This window comes from Pogona vitticeps, chromosome 4 (assembly GCF_051106095.1).
Source record: "Pogona vitticeps strain Pit_001003342236 chromosome 4, PviZW2.1, whole genome shotgun sequence".
Lineage (NCBI taxonomy): Eukaryota > Metazoa > Chordata > Lepidosauria > Squamata > Agamidae > Pogona > Pogona vitticeps.
In genome coordinates this window covers 117,659,350-117,678,606 of record NC_135786.1, presented here as the reverse complement: position 1 = coordinate 117,678,606, position 19,257 = coordinate 117,659,350, and the positions used below count along the sequence as shown (strand labels likewise).

General features: G+C 42.3%; 1 protein-coding gene across 1 annotated transcript in view; it reads right to left on the bottom strand.

The window, feature by feature from the left end:
- CEP350 (centrosomal protein 350) overlaps positions 1–19,257 on the bottom strand; it is a 211,492-nt gene that overhangs the window by 114,445 nt on the left and 77,790 nt on the right. Inside the window, exons 11-12 of the mRNA XM_078392370.1 lie at positions 1,662–2,650; positions 1,061–1,214 (exon numbers count right to left, since the gene is read on the bottom strand). Of these exons, the coding sequence (XP_078248496.1) occupies positions 1,061–1,214; positions 1,662–2,650 (1,143 nt within the window). The remainder of the gene's footprint in view (positions 1–1,060; positions 1,215–1,661; positions 2,651–19,257) is intronic.

Genomic DNA, 19,257 nt, shown 5'->3' with positions numbered 1-19,257 from the left:
CTGTGCTCGGCTGGCTCCTCAGTGGCAGTGAAGCTAGGTTGCTGTCTCTAAGCAGTAGCAACACTGCCCAGCTGATCCAGGCAATGAAGTCTGGTGATCTAGGATGCAGTGCAGGGCACTGCACAGACCAGCTGGGTGGTGCAACACCTGCTCAGAGGCAGTGACCCAGCTTTGCTGCTTAAGAGCCAACTGAGAGGAGCAGCAGCAGCTGGTTCCTGAGCAGCGAAACTGGGTAGCTGCCTCTGAGCAGGTGTTGCACCACTCAGCTGATCCATGCAATGAAGCCCAGCACTGCATCCAGCAGTGAAGCTCAACACTGCATCAGAGGCAGCAACCTGACTTCACTGCCGCCACTCCACTCAGCTGGCTCCTCAGGGGCAACAAAGCTGGTTCGCTGCCTCTGAGTAGACGCAGCAGGTTTCAGCAGAAACAGTTCATTCACTTTTATAATCACATAAATGTCACATAATTATAAATAGAATTAAATAGCACTGGCACATATTGTGCAGAAAATCGCTCATGTAACTGGGCTCTGAGAGAGTACTTTTGGAACTGCTACATGTCTAGGCTTGAGCCATCAGTGTTGATCTGTAGAATTATATATTAAAGGTAACTACCATCAGGCTACCATAATGGTCTACCTCCACCTATTTTTTGCTGTGTGGATTAGTTGGTCCAGTCAGTGATGTTACTAATACAAGAAATCTACCTGAAGAAGTTTTCTTAACCATGTGATAGTTTATCCTTTTAGACTATGATTTTTCATGCTCCAGTATCTTTAAATAATACTTATATTGCAGTTTGGAAATAGGTACATGCATTTAAATTTAAATAGATAAAGTTCTTAACAAGCAGTTAAATACTTGGCAATCATTATGTAAAACAGTCTGAGATTAAGGAAATTCTGCAAGATGAGAGATCAGGATTTAAGATGTTACACTCTTTTGCATTTTTCCCTGTCTGAGAAATGAAAGAATTCTATCTCATAAAACTAAATATTATCTATACACATACATTTCTGTCAATTCAATTCCACTACCATTTTAACACTCACAGATACCTGGCTTCAAGAACAGCCTTTTTGTCTATTCCAGTTTCAGTTTCACGTGATAAGATGAAATTATCATCATATGAAATAATACTAGCTGGGGGGCTCATGACTGGAAGTAAAGGTTGCTGAGTAGGAAATCTTTGTTCTGACCATTCTGCGAATCCTGTAAAAGGGAAGAAAGTGAAAATGGAGTGCAACCCATGTTTCAAAAGAATCTACTCACCTCAAAAACTCTTCTAAACAACTTACTAAGTTAATAACTTAACCTAGAGTGCACCATATGAGAAGGCCAAAAGTGATCCAAAAACCATCATGACAAACTACTTCAGACTCATCTTCTTCTATATTGCTAAGCAGAGGAACTGGGAAATGTGCTTTCTACATAACAATGCTCTAAACAAACTAAGTGAGTTTAGTACAAAAAAGCAGATGCCAAAGTTTTCAAAAGAGCTTAAAACTATCAATTAATATTCATGTTAGCAAAACTTGGCTGAAAAGTTGTTGTCCATATAAAGAGCTAAACCTCATAAATTCAAGTACCACACAAGTGCAATCAGACTGACAATTATCTACAAAAACAGCAATAGCAATTAGTCTTTCATTTGTTTACCTTTCCCACATAACTGGTAAGATTTTGTAAAGATGTTGATGACACTATGCGGACTTCCCTTGGACAGTTCATCTATAGGTCTTGGAGCATTCCTCAACTGTGTGAAAATAGGGGAATACTTCTCTGCCTCTTTCTGAAATTCTTTTAAGGGTTCATTGCCAGTTTTATCTGCAACACAGAACTCGTTTTCCTTTAACACTTCAGTTCTCTTCAAAGCTGGGTGCTTTTCTCTTTCTTCCTCAGATAAAAAGTCATCACTGAGTGGTCCCTCACTTATTGAATCTAAACTGCCCCCATGAAGAACTTTATTTTCAGCAGCAGGAGAACATGTTTGCTTTTTGTACAGATTTCCCAGATTTCCTTCAGATTTGTGGCTGCTCGGAAGGCTGACAGCAGCAGTATGAGGACTGATAATTTCTGGGAGCTTTTTAAACTCATTAAGATTTCCCACTCCAGGAAGGTTATCATCAAAACTTGCATGAGAGATGCAGGTACTCAGCATCTTTTGAAGCCTGGTTGAAAAAACATCATCCTCTTTCACTGGAGGACTGCGCGCCTTTGCCACATAGCCATCAACTTGATCTCTCTGGAACAAGTCACATTCAGAATTCCATGCTGCACCATAGTTAATGCCTGCCCCAGCTAACTTCTTTGCTTCATTTTCAATTCTACTGGACAGAGAGGCTGCTGTTGCCTTCAAGGCTTCAATGCGGTCAATTTTATTTTTATACTGATTAATGGTAGGCTGTACAACAGATGGCATAAACAGCTGAGATGTCAAAGGTCCAGAACCCACAGCACTGCTATGATTCCTTCTGGTAGATAATACAGAATCAAAGTCTTTTTTGGGGATACTCCTGTGATCTACGGATAAATACTGAGAGAAGAGTCCACCACTATTCAATACATCTGAAGACTGCGTGCAAGGTAGCTGCATTTTTGAACTTAGTCTATCTGGCTGAATCCACAAAGGCTCCAAGAAATTATTCCTAGAAACAAAAGATTAAATTCTCATTAGTCTGGACAACATTGTGTTATTAAATCCTTATACATAGGAACTTTTTGAAAGAAATTTTCAAAATAGGACCTTTAAACCAGTTTAGATTATTTCCCCTGTTTACTACAAAAGGTAAGGTTATTGAGGACGCGCCATCCTGCCACATTGCCTGGACGCTACTGTTTAACTTTAACCCCACTGGTTTACTCTGTATAAATATAACACTAAACTACAATGTATACTGTACATCTAAAATCCATTATATGTAAATCTAGACTGCATAGTCAATTTTTGGCTTTATCTGAAATACCAACTCCACAGCTATGGCAAATAGTTGTTGGATTTTATAAGCATATGTCTTACTTTAAAAATTACATCCTCTAATGAGTTTCTTATTTTTCCCATGATGAATGTTCAATCTGCATGCTAGGCCTCATTTCCTGCATCAATACTTCTTAAGAGTTCTTTGGGAGGTACCTTCTATAGACCCGAAAAGATAGACTACAACTTCCAAGAAGCACTGCAGCATGAAATGATGTTTAGAATGAAGCCTCTGAGATATGCCTTGGTTCAGGCAAGAGAAATATAGATGGTGCGGATCTGTGGGCTGGAACTCTCAGTATTCTACCTGTAGATTTAGCATCCAAAAATATCCAAATGGCATATCCCAACATGCCTGCATGTTGGCATAGGCAGCAATATCCTTTGAAAAGAAAGGCAGTTCATCTGGAAATTCAGGACTGCCTGGTGATGTTCATTTCTCATACGTTACAACTGATTCTGAATGAGGCATTTCATCCAAATCACTCCAAGTCATCTTCTGGTGAAGATTGGCAAGAGGGTCCAGCACGAGACACAGTACAGCACATAGAAGCTCAGCAAAACTCACTGGTGCAACTCTGTGTGAGTTGAAATGCTGATAGGTTGTAAAGTAGCTATCATTACAGCAACTAACTGAGTTGAATGTAGTAAATATCAATGGTTAGGCAATGATAATTGGTGGCAAACAAGGTACGGAAGCTGGCATCCAAGATGATGAGTGCTAAAATAACATGCTCCCTGGGCTCCTGCTGGTAAGAAGATAAATTGATGGAACACTGGTAGAAGTCTGGCATCATGGGAGATCATTAATTGTGATAACAATAGTAGTAAGGTAACCTGAAGTAGTGATGATGTCAATGGCTGAAATAATCTATGCTGTGTCTCTTCCTTGAGGCCCTGAAGAAATAGTATCATGACAGTATCAAATACCTGGAGATTGTCTCTATACCCACATGCCTACCAAGCAGGTATTGCCAGTTCTGAAAGACCAGCATGTTCAGTAGCACATGGCCAGGTCAAGAAAATGGAAGGTCCTACTTAATGTCACTCTCCCAAGGAAGGGCTATTAAGAGAGATATTAGGGATAACCTGAGGAGGTAATGTTGGTGGTTCCTGCAAGATTTTCCCTTGCAACATGGAAGAAATTTCTTATACCTCTTCCGATCAAACTGCTGAGGTGGTTGTTGTCAGGGATAGGGACTTGAGACTTGGGACCCCCAGTCAAGGTGCACTTAAGTTGGACCAGCGACTTGACTCAGACTCAATTTGCATATTTTTTCCTAATGACTCGGACTTAACTTGCAACCTGACCCATTCTTTGCCGAGTCGCTTTGTCAAGTCCCTATTCTTTGGGGGGAAACACACCTTAAATGAAGCAGCAGCAGCACTCATTAGAAGATGCAGGAGAGGATTGGCAGGCAAACAGCAGAGAAGGGGATAGCGACAGAGAGGGAGAGTTTTCAAGAGAGTGGGGAGGGGGAGGGAAAATGAGACAGGCTCAGCATTTTTTCCCTGTTGGCTGACTCCAAGAACGAGGGTAGGTTGGGCAAGGGAAGTTGGACAAGAAGGAGGAATGTATACAACTGCTCAGCCTCTCTCTCTCACACACACACTTTAGTTTCATCCTTGGCTGGTGTGGTTAGGCTTGGGGCTTCAAAAGCAAGTTCTCTTTGTAATCCAACACGAGGGTTGTATCATAATGCTGATGATACAAACAACAACTACCTGAATAGCGGAGACGTTTGTACAATTATGCTTTCTCTCCAGACTAGGGACAAATACAGCGTAAAGGATAATATTATGACGGCTCCATAGAACACTTTGCCAGAGATCTGCAAAGTAGACAGTCCACTCAAATCTGTTTTAGTAACAAATATTTATTTTGTGTGCAATGGGGTGGTGGTGGGAAATGAAATATCTGAAACCTCCTGTTAAGAAGTAAGAAAGTCTTTGTTTGAATGCATGGGTATGTCTTGTGCTCTTAAAAAACAATGTAGTATTTCTATAAAGTCTTCCACTAAATCTGGACAGAGTGAATGCTACAAACTGCATTCAAAAATGTTGAAACCTTGCTGTTATAGGAATGAAGATTGTCTATGTCTTGAGTATTTCTACAAACATAAGATGTTTCATAGTCTAATATATGCTCTTGTATTTTTGTAATATCTAATTCTATTTTTTTTTACAAAGTATAGTGGTACCTCGCAAAACGACGAATCTGCTAGACGATGACTTTTTGCGATTGCTGTTGTGCTTCGCAGAACGGTTTTCCCTATGGGCGATTTTCACTGGACGATGTTTGGGTCCTTGCTTCGCAAGACGTTTTTTTTTTAAAGGGGACGCTGTTTCGCAAGATGACGAATTTGCCAGCTTGCGTCCGTGCTTCGCAAGACAATTGTTTTTTAACTGTCACTGTTTCACAAGACGACTGCCTGCAGGGTTTTTGTTATTGTTTTTGTTCAAATCTCAAACGTTAATACCCAGGATGCATTGTGCCTTGTGCCAGGAAGGGTTAAAAAGCCTTCCCAATGCAGCCTGGGTTTACTTTTCCATGTGCAGTTCCAAGGTTGAGGTGCAACTCTGGTCTGTGTTGTGGGTACATCCTGTGCTTGAAGAATTGAAGATCTGCAGAACTTCTTGGCCTGCAAAAAGTACGTGTGCATTTGTTCTCTTGTGTTGGTGGGTGATTTTAATGCAAAAGTCTGATTTTAATTTTTAATTCTGGGTACCTTGCAGAGGGAACTTAGGGGGCTGGCTTCTGTTGTGGGTGGTGGGTTTTATTGCAAAAGTCTGGTTTTAATTTTTAATTTTGGGTACCTTGCAGAGGGAACTTAGGGGGCTGGCTTCTGTTGTGGGTGATGGGTTTTATTGCAAAAGTCTGGTTTTAATTTTTAATTTTGGGTACCTTGCAGAGGGAACTTAGGAGGTACAGTAGCTTCTGTTGTGGGGGTGTTATTGCAAAAGTCTGATTTTCACTGTTTTATTTTTGGGTAACTTGCAGAGGGAACTTAGGGGGTACAGTAGCTTCTGTTCTGGGGGTCTTAATGCAAAAATCTGTGTGAATTCCGGAAGGAGCATTTTGACATCATCAGCTGCCTCAAGATGGTCACCACAGCCTGGGACGGGATCAGCCAGAGAAACCTGAACTCTGCTTGGTGCAACCTCTAGCCAGACTGTGTGGCAACAAGTGACTCTAGTGTTTCTATGCCTGCACCAGAGTCAACAGTGATGGAGAACATTGTTGCCTTGGGGAGGAACATGGGCCTTGAGGTCACAGAGGAGGACATCTGCGAACTTGTGGAAGGCCACGACCAGGATCTGTCCACCCAGGAGCTGGTCGAGCTGCAGGCAGAGGCTACGGAGGAGCAGGGCTCTTTTGGAGATGAAGAAGAGCCGGGGAGGAACAGCTGCCCACCAGTAAACTGAAGGAGCTCTTAGACCAGGGGCAGAATGTGCAGACTCTAACACAGCGGTACCACCCGGAGAAGGCTGTGGCACATCACCTTGTGCACACTTTTGACGAAAGGATCGTGTCCCCTTTCAGAGGGATGCTGAAAAGGCGGCAGAAGCAGCTGACTATGGAGAGGTTCCTCACAAAGAGGCCGAGACGGGAAGAGGAACCTGCTGCTTCAACCAGTGGTGCCCAGTTGCCTTCTTCCTCCTCCTCGTCCTCCTAGAAGACTGCTGCTTGCTGTGATATGGGGACAGTTCTGTGTGCCTCCAGGTTCCTGAACTGAACACTGGTCCTGGTGGTTTAGAGACTTCAGCCTCACTTGTTCAGTTTTAAAATATGAAATGTAAAAAAATTCTGCACTGTTGGTTTCTGTATGTTTATGCACTTCCTGAAGAGTTTGTGTATGTTTCTGTGTGTTTATGCACTTTTTGAAGAGTTTCTGTATGTTTCTAAAGAGTTTTGCACAATTCAATGACTGTTATTGACTGTTTCTGTTCAGTTTCACTGAAGGCAGATGTCCCTGCCTCATGTTTGTTGATTTTTAAATGTTTTTCTATGTTATTTATAGAGTTAAAGTTTACTGTTTGAAATTTTTTAAATAACCTGCACAGTATTTATGATGTTAAAGAGCACTTAATAAACCCTTTGTTAACCAAATTTGTCTTTGTTGTGACTCCCCCACCCCATTGGAACGCATTAAACAGATTTTAATGCATTCCAATGGGGAACCGTGTTTCGCAGGACGATGTTTCCTATGGATGGTTTCGCAAGACGACGACTATTTTCCTCACTGGAATGCATTAAACGGATTTCAGTGCATTCCAATGGGGAACCGCATTTCGCAAGATGATGTTTTCGCAAGACAGCGATTTTCGCGGAACGAATTAACATCGTCTTGCGAGGCACCACTGTAGTTCTGAATTTGATAGGCACTAGCGGATGCTTGGGGAAGGTTTTCTACACGCATAACAGTTGAGCCACTTCAGCTGGAATATCTGCAACCTCCCAAAGAAGAAAATCATTTTTCTAAAAGCAGATTCTTTCTTTGCTTACAGAGGGAGACTATACCAAGTAAAATGACAATTTTTTAAAAATCAAACTGGGTATTATTTGGTAAGACTAGCAAGTCTCACAGTTCATTGCAAATTAAACACATTTTTAAAAATGGGAGAAACAAGGAACCAATTTTTAAATATATGCAACAATGTTTTTCAAGGGAACCTTGGACTATTTAGGAACACAGAATCTAATTCATGAAAAAAGAAAGGTTACTTACCTGTAACCATGGTTCTTCGAGTGGACCTCTGTGAATTCACACATATGGGTTTAGTCTGCGCCTGCGCTGACATTCTCGGAGCATTCTAGAGCTAAAAGTAACAATTTTATGGTGTGATCCCCCATGAGGCACAAGCCCACCCAAGATTCCCCTCAGTTCCTGCAATTTGTCCGCCGGGCATGAGAGTTATACAACAATAAGATACCCGTGACGACAGAGGGGAGGATGGGTGGGTAGTGTGAATTCACAGAGGTCCACTCGAAGAACCATGGTTACAGGTAAGTAACCTTTCTTTCTTCTTCGTGGCCTCTGTGAATACACACATATGGGTGACTGGCAAGCTTACTTATTGGCAAGTGGGACGTAACGGTAGGAAGGATGGCATCACATTTCTGCCAAATCTAGTGGTATTGCATGTACCTATGTGTAGCCAGTATTGCTCTGCAAAGGTAGATGGCATGGATCATATTGGTGCACGGTAGATGTCGAGAGTCTCGATTCTATTCTGGATGCAGCCGAGGTAGACAGCACTCCGTGGAGTGAGGCTAAAGCTAATTAGACGGTGACTCGTCTGACCGCTGACAAGCCACAGATACAGCCTGGACCATCGATCTAGAGATGGATAGGAAGAAACTGGACTTTTGAAATGAAAAGAATGAAAGCATCAAAAGAGCCTGTCATCTGTTTAGAAGCTCTGGTAGTGTCCAGAGAAAATGCTGGTGAGCATCTTACATAAATATTGTGGAGCATGTGCTCTAAAGGAGATGATGGTGAGATGAAGCATAGATAAACATGAAAATTAGTCGAATACGTCAGGAATGAGACATTAAAGTAGGAAGTCACTTTATCAGGAAAATTGAATAACAGGTGGATCGAATCACAATCCAGCTATTTCACGTGTTCCCTTGGCAGATATGACAGCCACTAGGAAGGCTGTTCAAAGTAAGTAATTTGGCATTTGAAGAGAAAATGGGCTCGAATGGCGGGCATATGAGTGAATTTAGAAATCTATAGACCATTGAGGAACAATGCGTTTACATGGAGGACGGGTGGTACTGAGTCCTGTGAAAAGATGTTTGACCCTAGAGTGAGACAAAAGTCCTACCTACCAGAATAATCTGGTTAATGGGCAACAATAGCAGATATATAACATTTTAAAGCATAAACAGAAAGCCAAGTGGGCAACAGTTTCTAAGAAAGTTGGTAAGGTAGTTCTTTGTTTCAGTATATTTAATAAAGATTTATTTATTTACACATCGACATAGAGTTCATGGTTTTTGAGCTCGATCGAGCACTGATGCCAAAGTGGGAGTATTTCCCAGGTTGCCAAGTTCATGGAAGTTAGGAGGTGAGGAACCAGAGGGAACTGACATGTGTTTGTCTATATCGATCTGAGACAGGCGAACTAGGACCAAGTACATCAAGGAGGTATTTGGATCGCATTTGATTAGGAATGATGGTGATGGAAGATTCTCCGTAGAATGAAATGTATCGGAGGGAAGAGTTATGGCAAATTCCCTGTCCACTGCCATATGAATATGTCCCCGACAGTGTTTCCGTCCGCACCTGCACAGGAGCAATAAAACCTGTAGTCGGCGTACAGACCCCAGTGAATACATTGAAGGTCGATACTTTCCAATGGTGATAGAACCGAACTTGCAGTTACTTGGATTAGGGATCCTAGTTGGTCAAAAAGAAAAGATACCACTATTGGAGTGGTTCGAGGCTGAGTCTGGATTGCTTTAGCACTGAAGCCGTGGAGGTCATGAATTTGGGGAGATGACTGCTAGTAATTGTTTTTTAAGAAAAACATACGCTATAGTACCAGTACAGGTAGATATCCATATCTCGCAGGGGAAGGTTATTATCAAACTGATGTCCTGTACCATCTGAAAGACGTTGCAAATGTTGAAAAATTGAATGGCAGTGAAACCTTAGGAATTACTGATTAGATAATAGTGTTGAGGCTGGAATTTGAAACTTACGGTAGAATACACATGAAAAGATTTCTGAGACCAAGGATGGGACGGATGCCTCCGTCCTTTCTATGTATATAATAGCACAGAAGTAGAAGCCATGCAAAAGCCAGATGTAGGAACTTGGATTATGGCATGTTTGCCCAGGAGGCAGAGGTCTCTTCCTGGAGGATATAGACAAAAAGAGTGAGTCTAACGTTACTCAAAGGGGAACAAAGACAATTATATAACGTAACCTTGAGAGATGTGGTGACATTCTTGTATGAACCGAAATGTCTGGGAGGCTGAAACTCCAGATATGGTTGAAAGGACTATGGGTAGAACTGAAAGAGGGATGAAAGGGCTGTCGGCCCATATATAATTTAGCTGTTTTCCTATTCTGTGTAAATAATAATAATATTTCTAGTGTCACCAGTCTAAGACTGAAGAGACTGGTACCATGTAATGGAAGACATTCAATTCTGTCCTATGTGTCCTTGATGAGCCAGTGGATCGTGACTAGGTGAGCCTTCTATAGATACTAGGGATGTGACAGTAGTTGAAGCCCTTTGCATGTCAAGCAGCAATCTTGTGTTGCTTTGCTAGAGTCGTGGTCTCAGAGCAAGAATTTCTAAGCTCTATTTTAATGGATTTCAAGAGAGGTAGAATTTGAGACCAAAATTGCTCCAGGTAGGCGCCTATTGTGATTGATAGTTGGCCACATGGAGCAGAGGTGAATGAAGGGAATAAGTCTCCCTGCCAAAGACATCAATGTTTCCGTATTCTTATTAGTAGGGTTCAGGGAAATCATTTCTCGTTTTGGATAAATTTGTTCTACGATGATAGAAATGGGACTGGAGTCATCCCAAAATTTCTATGTCATTTCCTCGTACCTTGTACATGTGATACATTCTTCCTAGATCTTTAATAGGAAGTGGCTTGGTGCAAGCATCCTTTATTAGCTTCAGCATAGTTAGTGTAAGTGCTCAGCTAAGTGATGGCTGGGTCTGGAAAAGGCGGTTCCTCCGTCCGCAATAGACGGGATGCAGTGAACCGAGAAGTGAGCTGTGCGAATGAAAAGAAGCACACTGAAGGTGACAGAGGATGATAATGGATCGCATCATATTGGAGGGAGATTCATTCAAGGAGTGAGATCCGAGTTTATGTCCAGAATTGGCAGATTCGAAGCCAGGACCGGTCGTGCTCGATCATAATGGGCCTTGATACGAGATGGATTGGAATTTGGAAAGCATCTTTTCCTGCCAAAGTGTTGAATGGTAGAGAAAAAGAACAAAAATCTTTTCCATGTTGAGGTCGATCCTAATGGATTCAACGTACATCGAAGATAGTGGCAAAGCTGGTAGCTACGATAGAAAGAAGTCAAACGGACTGACTGGTCAACAGCAGAGAAGTAAAGAGCCCGCTCAGTTTGCAGTCCTATCAGCAGTTCTGCCGGTCAAGGTACTGCCTCCCCACATGTCTAGGGGCGGCGGCTGGTAACTTTGGGGGTAAGGCTTTTAACGTTCCCGGAATGCCATAGGCTGGTGGGAACATCTTCAGGCTCTTGCAGATGTTACAGCACAATGAATGTGTCACCTTCTAGAGCCTGAGCAGGTTATCAAGAATAACAACCTTTTTCTGGCTAAAAAGCCATACACCAACAAATGGCAGGTCCTAACCTGTCAGTTGCTTAGACACTGGTTTTCAGGCGTATCGAGCAGCAGTGCGCTCGTGATGCACCTGCAACAGTGCCTCCCAGTGATGCGGAAGGCCTGAACTGTAAGCGTGCACATGAGCTACCTGCAGGGTGGGCAAAACCAAACTCCATAAGTGGTGATAAGCCCTCATGGCAGAGGAGTACGTGGCTACACGGCGACCAAAAACAAATAACAACGCCGACCAAAGAACTCATCTGTTGACAGTAAAGGAGTGTGACCATCTGCGACAACCAAGAGGGGTGTAGGAAGATTGGTTGGAAACTCTTCCACCCTCCAGCAACTCATGTGAGTCTCAATCCTGAATGGGTTAACAGCAGGTTTGATCAAGGCTCCAAACATTATGATGCCGGAGCCGAGTTCGAGGGAGCACTACATCTGTAAAGCGCATGTGGAGGCATAAAGCACTCCATAGCCCATGGCTCAGAACGATGCCAGGTAGAGCGGGATGGTGACGGTGGCCGAGAGCTCATAGCTCCTATCCCAAACAAAAGGGACTGGTCCTACGCAACCTTGTCAGTGTGACAGGACCTACCTGAGGAAAATTATCCAGACTTACCAGACAGCGGCAGGGTTCTCGGGTGGACCCTTGTGAGTTCTTTCCTTATGAGCCTATGCGGGCACTGGCAGCTGAGACAGGGCCGCAGGCTACTTTGTGAGCGAGCCCATTGATAAAGAGGGCTGTTTTGTGCCAAATTAACAGCCACCTGCAGGTGCTACCCCAGGCAGGAATATCACCGACTAGCAGGGCTAGTGGTGGGAGCTGCTGCAGCCCACCCTTTCAGAGGCAAACTAGGGCTGTCAAATGCTGCCAGAAAGCTTTCGCCTCGGCACCTGGTTTTGGAAATAGCAGCCACGTGAACAAGGCCTCTGATAAATCAGGCCCAATACACCAAACACCCAAGGGCGTTACCCCAGACAGGCAAAGCACTGACATGCAGTGCTAGCCGCAGGAGCTGAAGGGGCCCATTGTATCCCCAAAGGGAAAACCCAAGCCTTACCATATGTTGCTGGCACATCTACAGCCTCGGTGTGCAGCTCCCTCCAGAAGTCACAGCTACATGAGGAGGCGCACGAAGGAGGGTTGGTGTGCGGCACTCACACACAGAGGCGCTTCCCATGTCAGGAGGAATCACTGACAGTCAGGGAAGGTGACCGGGGCAACAGGAGGCCCTTCTTCTCCTAGGGACAGGGCAAAAGAGCCCTAACTCCTGCAGGGTCCCTTGAACAAGCCCCTTGAAACAATCATCCATCGATGATTCACCAGTCTCTCTCATGGTTGCTCATAGAGAGGGTGTGGTGAGACATGCCTCCTTTTCACTCTCTCCTCCTCATGAGATAGAGAGACTTAAGCTCCAACTCAGGAACGTCAAATGCCCGCCCTCATGTAGGGCTAAAAAGGGCCATGGCCGGACTGGACGGTAGCGCAGTCACTAAATGGCCAGTTGGAGCAGAGAGGCTATCAGGCGATCCAAAGTCTGTGCAGGTAGAGCTGGAATGTCGTCTCCTCAGAGGCAAATTCGGTAGCCTCTGGCGAGGATTCCTCTGTTGATGTAGACTTCGATTTTAAGGACTCCTTGGCATTGTCGGGTCCCCTACTGCGGCCTGCACCTATCTGGGTAAGATGTAGCTTACTCAGGCAGAAAATCATTAATGTGCCTGAGAGTCAAAATGAGTAGGCCGAAAAAGGCGGGAAAGGAGAAAGAAGCAAACAGTTGAAGTGTGCGGGGGGGAGGGGGGTAAGCCAAGTAGCTGGCAAGCAAAAAAGAAAACAACTCACGGGGGATCATAGATTACAGTGGGGTCTTGACTTAAGAATGGCTCGAGTTAAGAACATTTTGACTTAAGAACTGCTCTCATAGGAAAATATTGATTTGACTTAAGTACTTAGATTTGAGTTAAGAACTGAAAAAACCCACGTGGGAGGCAGGGAAAGTGCAAAATTTGAACTTTCAGTTAACTGTTGGCCGGTGAAAAGGGTGCCTGTCTGCTTCCTCACTCCTCCCAGCGTTTAGAGAGTGGATTGGGAGACAGTCTTCGGACTGCCTGGACTGTATTTTCCCTGCCTTCCCTGAACCTTTCTTGACCTAAGAAAAAAAGAAACAAAATATCCCCCTCTAGTGGTCGAAGGCGGAACAGCAGCTTCCCATTAGTTTCTATGGACGGAAAAGAGCAGATACGGATCAAATGGTTTTCAATGCATTCCTATGGGAAATGCAGATTTGACTTGAGAACTTTTTGACTTGAGAACCGCCTTCCAATACGGATTAAGTTCTCAAGTCAAGACCCCACTGTAGATAATTGAGAAGGGAAAGAATCCAATTTAGAGGGAATTGATCAATAAGCTAAGGGGAAAAACCCCTGTGGAAATAGCTCTATGCTCTGTAGAACTTTACAGCACGGCGGAAAAAAGGAACTGAGGGGAATCTAGGGTGGGAGGAGCTTGTGCCTCATGGGGGATCACACCATAAAATTGTTACTTTTAGCTCTAGAATGCTCCGAGAATGTCAGCACAGGAGCAGACTAAACCCATATGTGTGTATTCACAGAGGCCGCGAAGAACAAATTATTTTCTTGACTCCAAACCTGAAAAGGCATGGATGAATTAACCACAGTAGTGGTTAATCCAACACAACAGACTATAAATTGGGAGTTTTGCCATTCAATTTACTAGATATGAACTAAACCTTCTATTTATTTTCTTTTTCTTTCTTTTAAAAATCTCAGATTAAGGCTGTTGCACTAATTATACTGATATACATATATGAGACAGAGCACTATCTAGCATAATTTGAGATTAATCTGGTATAAGCACGTACTTGAAGAAAACACAGATTTAAAATTCAATTTTTATACAGATTTTAATATTTTGTGTAAAAATTATTGTGAAATGTAGTAAAGCAAATTTTATATACTATGAAACATTTTAACAGAATTCTTTCCTGTGTGTCAACTTCTCTGCATACATTAAGCCCAGTACTGGACCAAACTCAGCCTCTTGATTCTGGGCAACTGGATTTTGGTGCTGAGATGCATTCTTATAATTCCTTAGTAACTCAAAGCCATGACAGCAACCCACTGTTGAGGTTTTGGGAAAGGCATCACAAAGAGCTGAGATTACTCAGTGTGGCTGCTCTGAATGCATTTCTAGTTCTACCAAGCTCAGCACCAGTAGAGTGGGTCTTCAATGAGGATGAACAGTGATGACACTTCACCTTGCCAGACTGAGGGCCAATTGTGTACAAAAAATTGTGTTCCTTAAACACAGTCCTCATAAATTTGAATAATTGCAGCAAGTTTGTTTTTGTGACAGCCAGGTTTACCATAAGATACTGAGAAAATCACTTGTTTATCTGATATGCAGTTTTGATATAGTTCAGTAAGTTTCATAGAGTCATAAAGGTGGAAGAGACCACTGAGGCCATGCAGTCCAACTCCACGTCATGCAGGAGCATCTATCAAAGTACACCCAAAAGATGGCCTTTCAGCCTCTGCTTAAAAACCTCCAAAGGAGACTCCACCACCATTTGAGGCAGCCTATTCCACTGCCGGACGGCTCTAACTGTCAGGAGGTTCTTCCTAATGTTCAGATAGAATCTCTATTCCTGTAGTTTGAAACCATTGCTCCGTGTCCTAGTCTCTGGAGCCGTGGAAAAATTTAAACACGGCTACCATATCCCCTCTCAACCTTCTTTTTATAAGGCTAAACATTCCCAACTCTCTAAGCTGCTCCTCGTAGGACATGGCTTTCAGACCTTTAACCATTTTAGTCGCCCTCCTCTGGACACGTTCCAGGTTGTCAACATCCTTTTAGAACTGAGGTGCCCAGAACTGGACACAATACTCAAGGTGAGGTCTGACCAAAGCAGAATAGAGTGGTACTATCACTTCCCTTGATCTAGACACTATACTCCTATTGATGCAACCAAGAATTGCATTGGCTTTCTTGGCAGCCGCATCACACTGCTGACTCATGTTCAGCTTGTGGTCTACTGAGACTCCTAGATCCCTTTCACAGGTACTGTTGTCTAGCCAGGTGTCTTAAATCCTATATTTGTGCAGTTCATTTTTAATGCCTAGCTGTTGTTGTTGTTGTTGTTTAGTCATTAAGTCGTATCTGACTCTTCGTGATCCCATGGACCAAAGCATGCCAGGCCCTCCTGTCTTCCACTGCCTCCCGGAGTTGGGTCAAATTCATGCTGGTAGCTTTGATGACACTGTCCAAACATCTCGTCCTCTGTCGTCCCCTTCTCCTCTTGCCTTCACACTTTCCCAACATCAGGGTCTTTTCCAGGAAGTCTTATCTAACTGAGCTGTTTTGACTTCTGAGAAATCACAAAGCCCATGTTTAAGTACTTTCAAAGTACCTCTACTGAGTAAACTGAAGTGTTCTTTAATGGTCTGCCTTGTCCAAGGCACAGATGCTATGCATTGCTGAGACTTGAGGACTTACCTTGGTACAAAGTGGTAGATTTGGGGCCTAAGGGACTCCCAGACCGAATGCCATACTCTCCTTAGGAAGATGTGGTCATCACACCTGTCACTTTTGGGGATTTTTCCCAAAGAAATTCTCTTAGATTGCTGATTTTTTAAAAGGTATTTTAGTAAACTCTTTACAGATGGAACAATTTTTCACCAAATGAGTTTTTCCCAAACAAAAAAGTCATTGATCGTAGCCATCTGCTTAAGGAATTTTAGCCCCACGATGTAAATAGTATTTTATTAATGCCGTAGAAGCCATAAACCACTAAAGATAGCAGTTATATTCACATGAGAAAGGGGAATATTGGGGGGTGGGGGAAAAGCTAACAACTACTGACTTAGGTATTAGGAAGAATAGAAGAAAGGTTGACAGGTCTCAAATCAACCTTAGGAATTGTTCATTGCAATTCAGAGATAAGTTATAACAGGATCAGAATTTAGTGAGCAACATGTACCAAAGTAACACAGCCGGGTTAATTAAGACAGCTGTGGGACAACCAAGTTGATTGGAGCAACCAAGAATAAAGCTAGCCAAGCTTGCAGACACAAGTTGTTGGGTTGTTGGTGGTTGTGTAGTTGAGAGCTGTTTATTTAATTGTGAAAGAAATTTATGCTGCATCGCTGGATGAAGACTTGCTACATTGCAAGAGGAAGATCCTGGAAGAAGACTATCTCCGTGGTGAGAGGAGAAGACTTCGTGGATGCTGGACTATTTATATTGGTAACAATCTTTGGATACTGAACCTGTAATTTACTATTGCAAACTGAAGAACTACTGTGAAAGACCAGGACTGTGTAAAGATAAGAAAAGTTGTATTTGTACCTGTATATATGAACTTTAATGTAAATAATTCTATCAACACTACAACAGTGTCTGTTTGGTTTCATCTCTGAGCAGTTCATTTCACCATAACGCCCCCTGGCGTAGTCTGGTAACGCCGCACCTCTGTCAGTTGGTTATGGGCCCAGACAGCGCACCAGACTGCATCCAGGTATAAATTTAAGAATCTATTGAAGAAACTGCTGATCAGAGAGAGAGAGCCAAGTAGTGTGGCTACAGTCTGTGGTAAAAATGGCCAACGAAATGTCTATGGCTGGACTGTGCATAAAAAAGTTGAATGGGGAGAATTATTCAACTTGGCAGCAGAAGGTTCAATTGCTATTACAAAAGGAAGCATTATGGGACATAGTAGAAAATCCCCCAGCAGTACTAGATGAAGAAAAAAGAGCACTAAATTTTAAAGCACTGGCGATTATTGGGTTAACTCTAGAGGACCGTCTTCTTATCCACCTGAGAGACCAAAACTCAGCAAAGAAGGCATGGGAGGATTTAAGGAGACTCTTCATAAGAGATAACGTTGGAAGCCAAATACAAATTGCTAGAAAACTTTTTCGAACTAGACTGCAAGCTGGAGGGAGTATGCTTCAACATTTAGAGGCAATGAAGTCAATGCTGATGGACTTAAGAGAAAAGAACAACACATTTACAGAAATACAGGAAGCATTTATTATTTTGTCTTCATTAGATGAGTCATATGATCAGCTGGTGACCAATTTGGAAATTCTTCCTCAAGCAGAGCTGACAGTAATTAATATAACGAGCAAACTTTTGGAAGAAGAGCAAAAGAGAAAAGATAACAAACAACTCCGAGACTCCAAACTCACTAATCACCGTGATAAGTTGAAAGAAAGTGAGGAGGAGGGGGACACAGCTGCAAACATTCATTCTGGAAAACGCTGTTTTTCCTGTGGCTCAAGAAAACATCTGATAAAAGATTGTAAATTTAAGAAAGAAAAAGAAAAACAAACAAGACGCAAGAGAGAAACACTAAACCTAACTGAGGAAATTTATAACTCTGAACAGGAAGAAGAGTGGATTGTTGACTCTGGAGCAACTGCCAGCATGTGTAACAACCAAAAGCTAATATTTAACTACCAACCTGTATCCAACCAACAAGTATGCTTAGCAGATGGTATTAGTGCTAAAATACTGGGAAGAGGTAAAGTTAAATTGCCTTATATAGCTAAACCAATAGATGTTTTACATGTTCCAAAATTGAAGCATAATTTACTTTCTGTGAGTTCATTAGCAAAGAATGGGTTTATCAGCACTTTCTATGAGGATAAATGTATAATAACTAGCAAGAACAATGAAAAATTGAATTGCTATGTTAGAAATAATTTATATAGACTAAACTGTACTAGGGCTAACAATGTCTATGAGAACAAATGTATACACAAGGATTGTATTCATTTATGGCATCAAAGACTAGGACATGCAAACTACAAAACACTTAGAAAAACAATTGAAAACTCAGTAGGAGTTAATTTAAAGCGATGTAATGAATATGTAAATTGTCAAGCATGTCAATTAGCCAAGAGTAAGAAAGCTCCTATAATGAAACATAGTGATGTACAAGTGAAAAATATATTAGATTTGGTGTCAATTGATGTAATAGGACCCAAAAGTGCATCATTAGGAGGAGCTAGATACATTCTCTCTATCCAAGACCAAAAGTCCAGGTTTGGATACTGCTATCTCATGAAAGATAAAAGTACAGTACATGTAGAGTTTGAAAAATGGCTCAAATTTGTAGAGCGCAAAACAGGAAAAAAGGTTAAGATGGTACAAACTGACAATGGAATGGAGTTTACCAATGCCAAATTTCAAGCAATATTAAGAAAAAATGGTATTACTCACAGGAGAGCCGCTCCCTATACTCCTACCCAGAATGCCTTTATTGAAAGAAGGGGCCAAACTTTGCAGAACATGGCTGAGGCAATGATTAGGGGGAGTAAACTGTCTGAGAAATATTAGGGTGCAGCTATACTGTGCGCAAATTTTTATATTAATATTCTTTGGCACAGTGGAATAGACAACATACCTTACACAATTTGGACTGGGAGAAAACCAAATTTAAAATTTTTACATGTTTTTGGATCTCCTGCATGGGTTCACATCCCAAAAGAAATAAGGAGAAAGGGAGAGAAGAAAGCCAGATTGATGTATTTCCTTGCATACCAACAAAATAGGAGAGCATTTAGGTTTGGATTGCCAAATACCAACAAACTTGTCATAAGTAGCAGTGCTTCATTTAACGAGCACAGTAACTGGGACAAAATATGTAAACCCCCAGAAACAATAATTAAATTGCCTGAAAGGAATAAAAATAGTGAGGATAGTGGAGATGATAGTGACTCTCAAACAGAGCAGGAAATAAAAAGAGAAGTAGAACCTGTGGAAATGCAATCTGATACAGAAATTCCATCCAACTCAGAAGAGAGGGAAACTCTCGATGAAGACAGGGAATTACCTAGGAGGTCTAGCAGAGAGAGAACAACTCCAGACAGGTACAAGCCTGAGACCTTTTTCTGTCGCAATGTAGCAGAACAAGA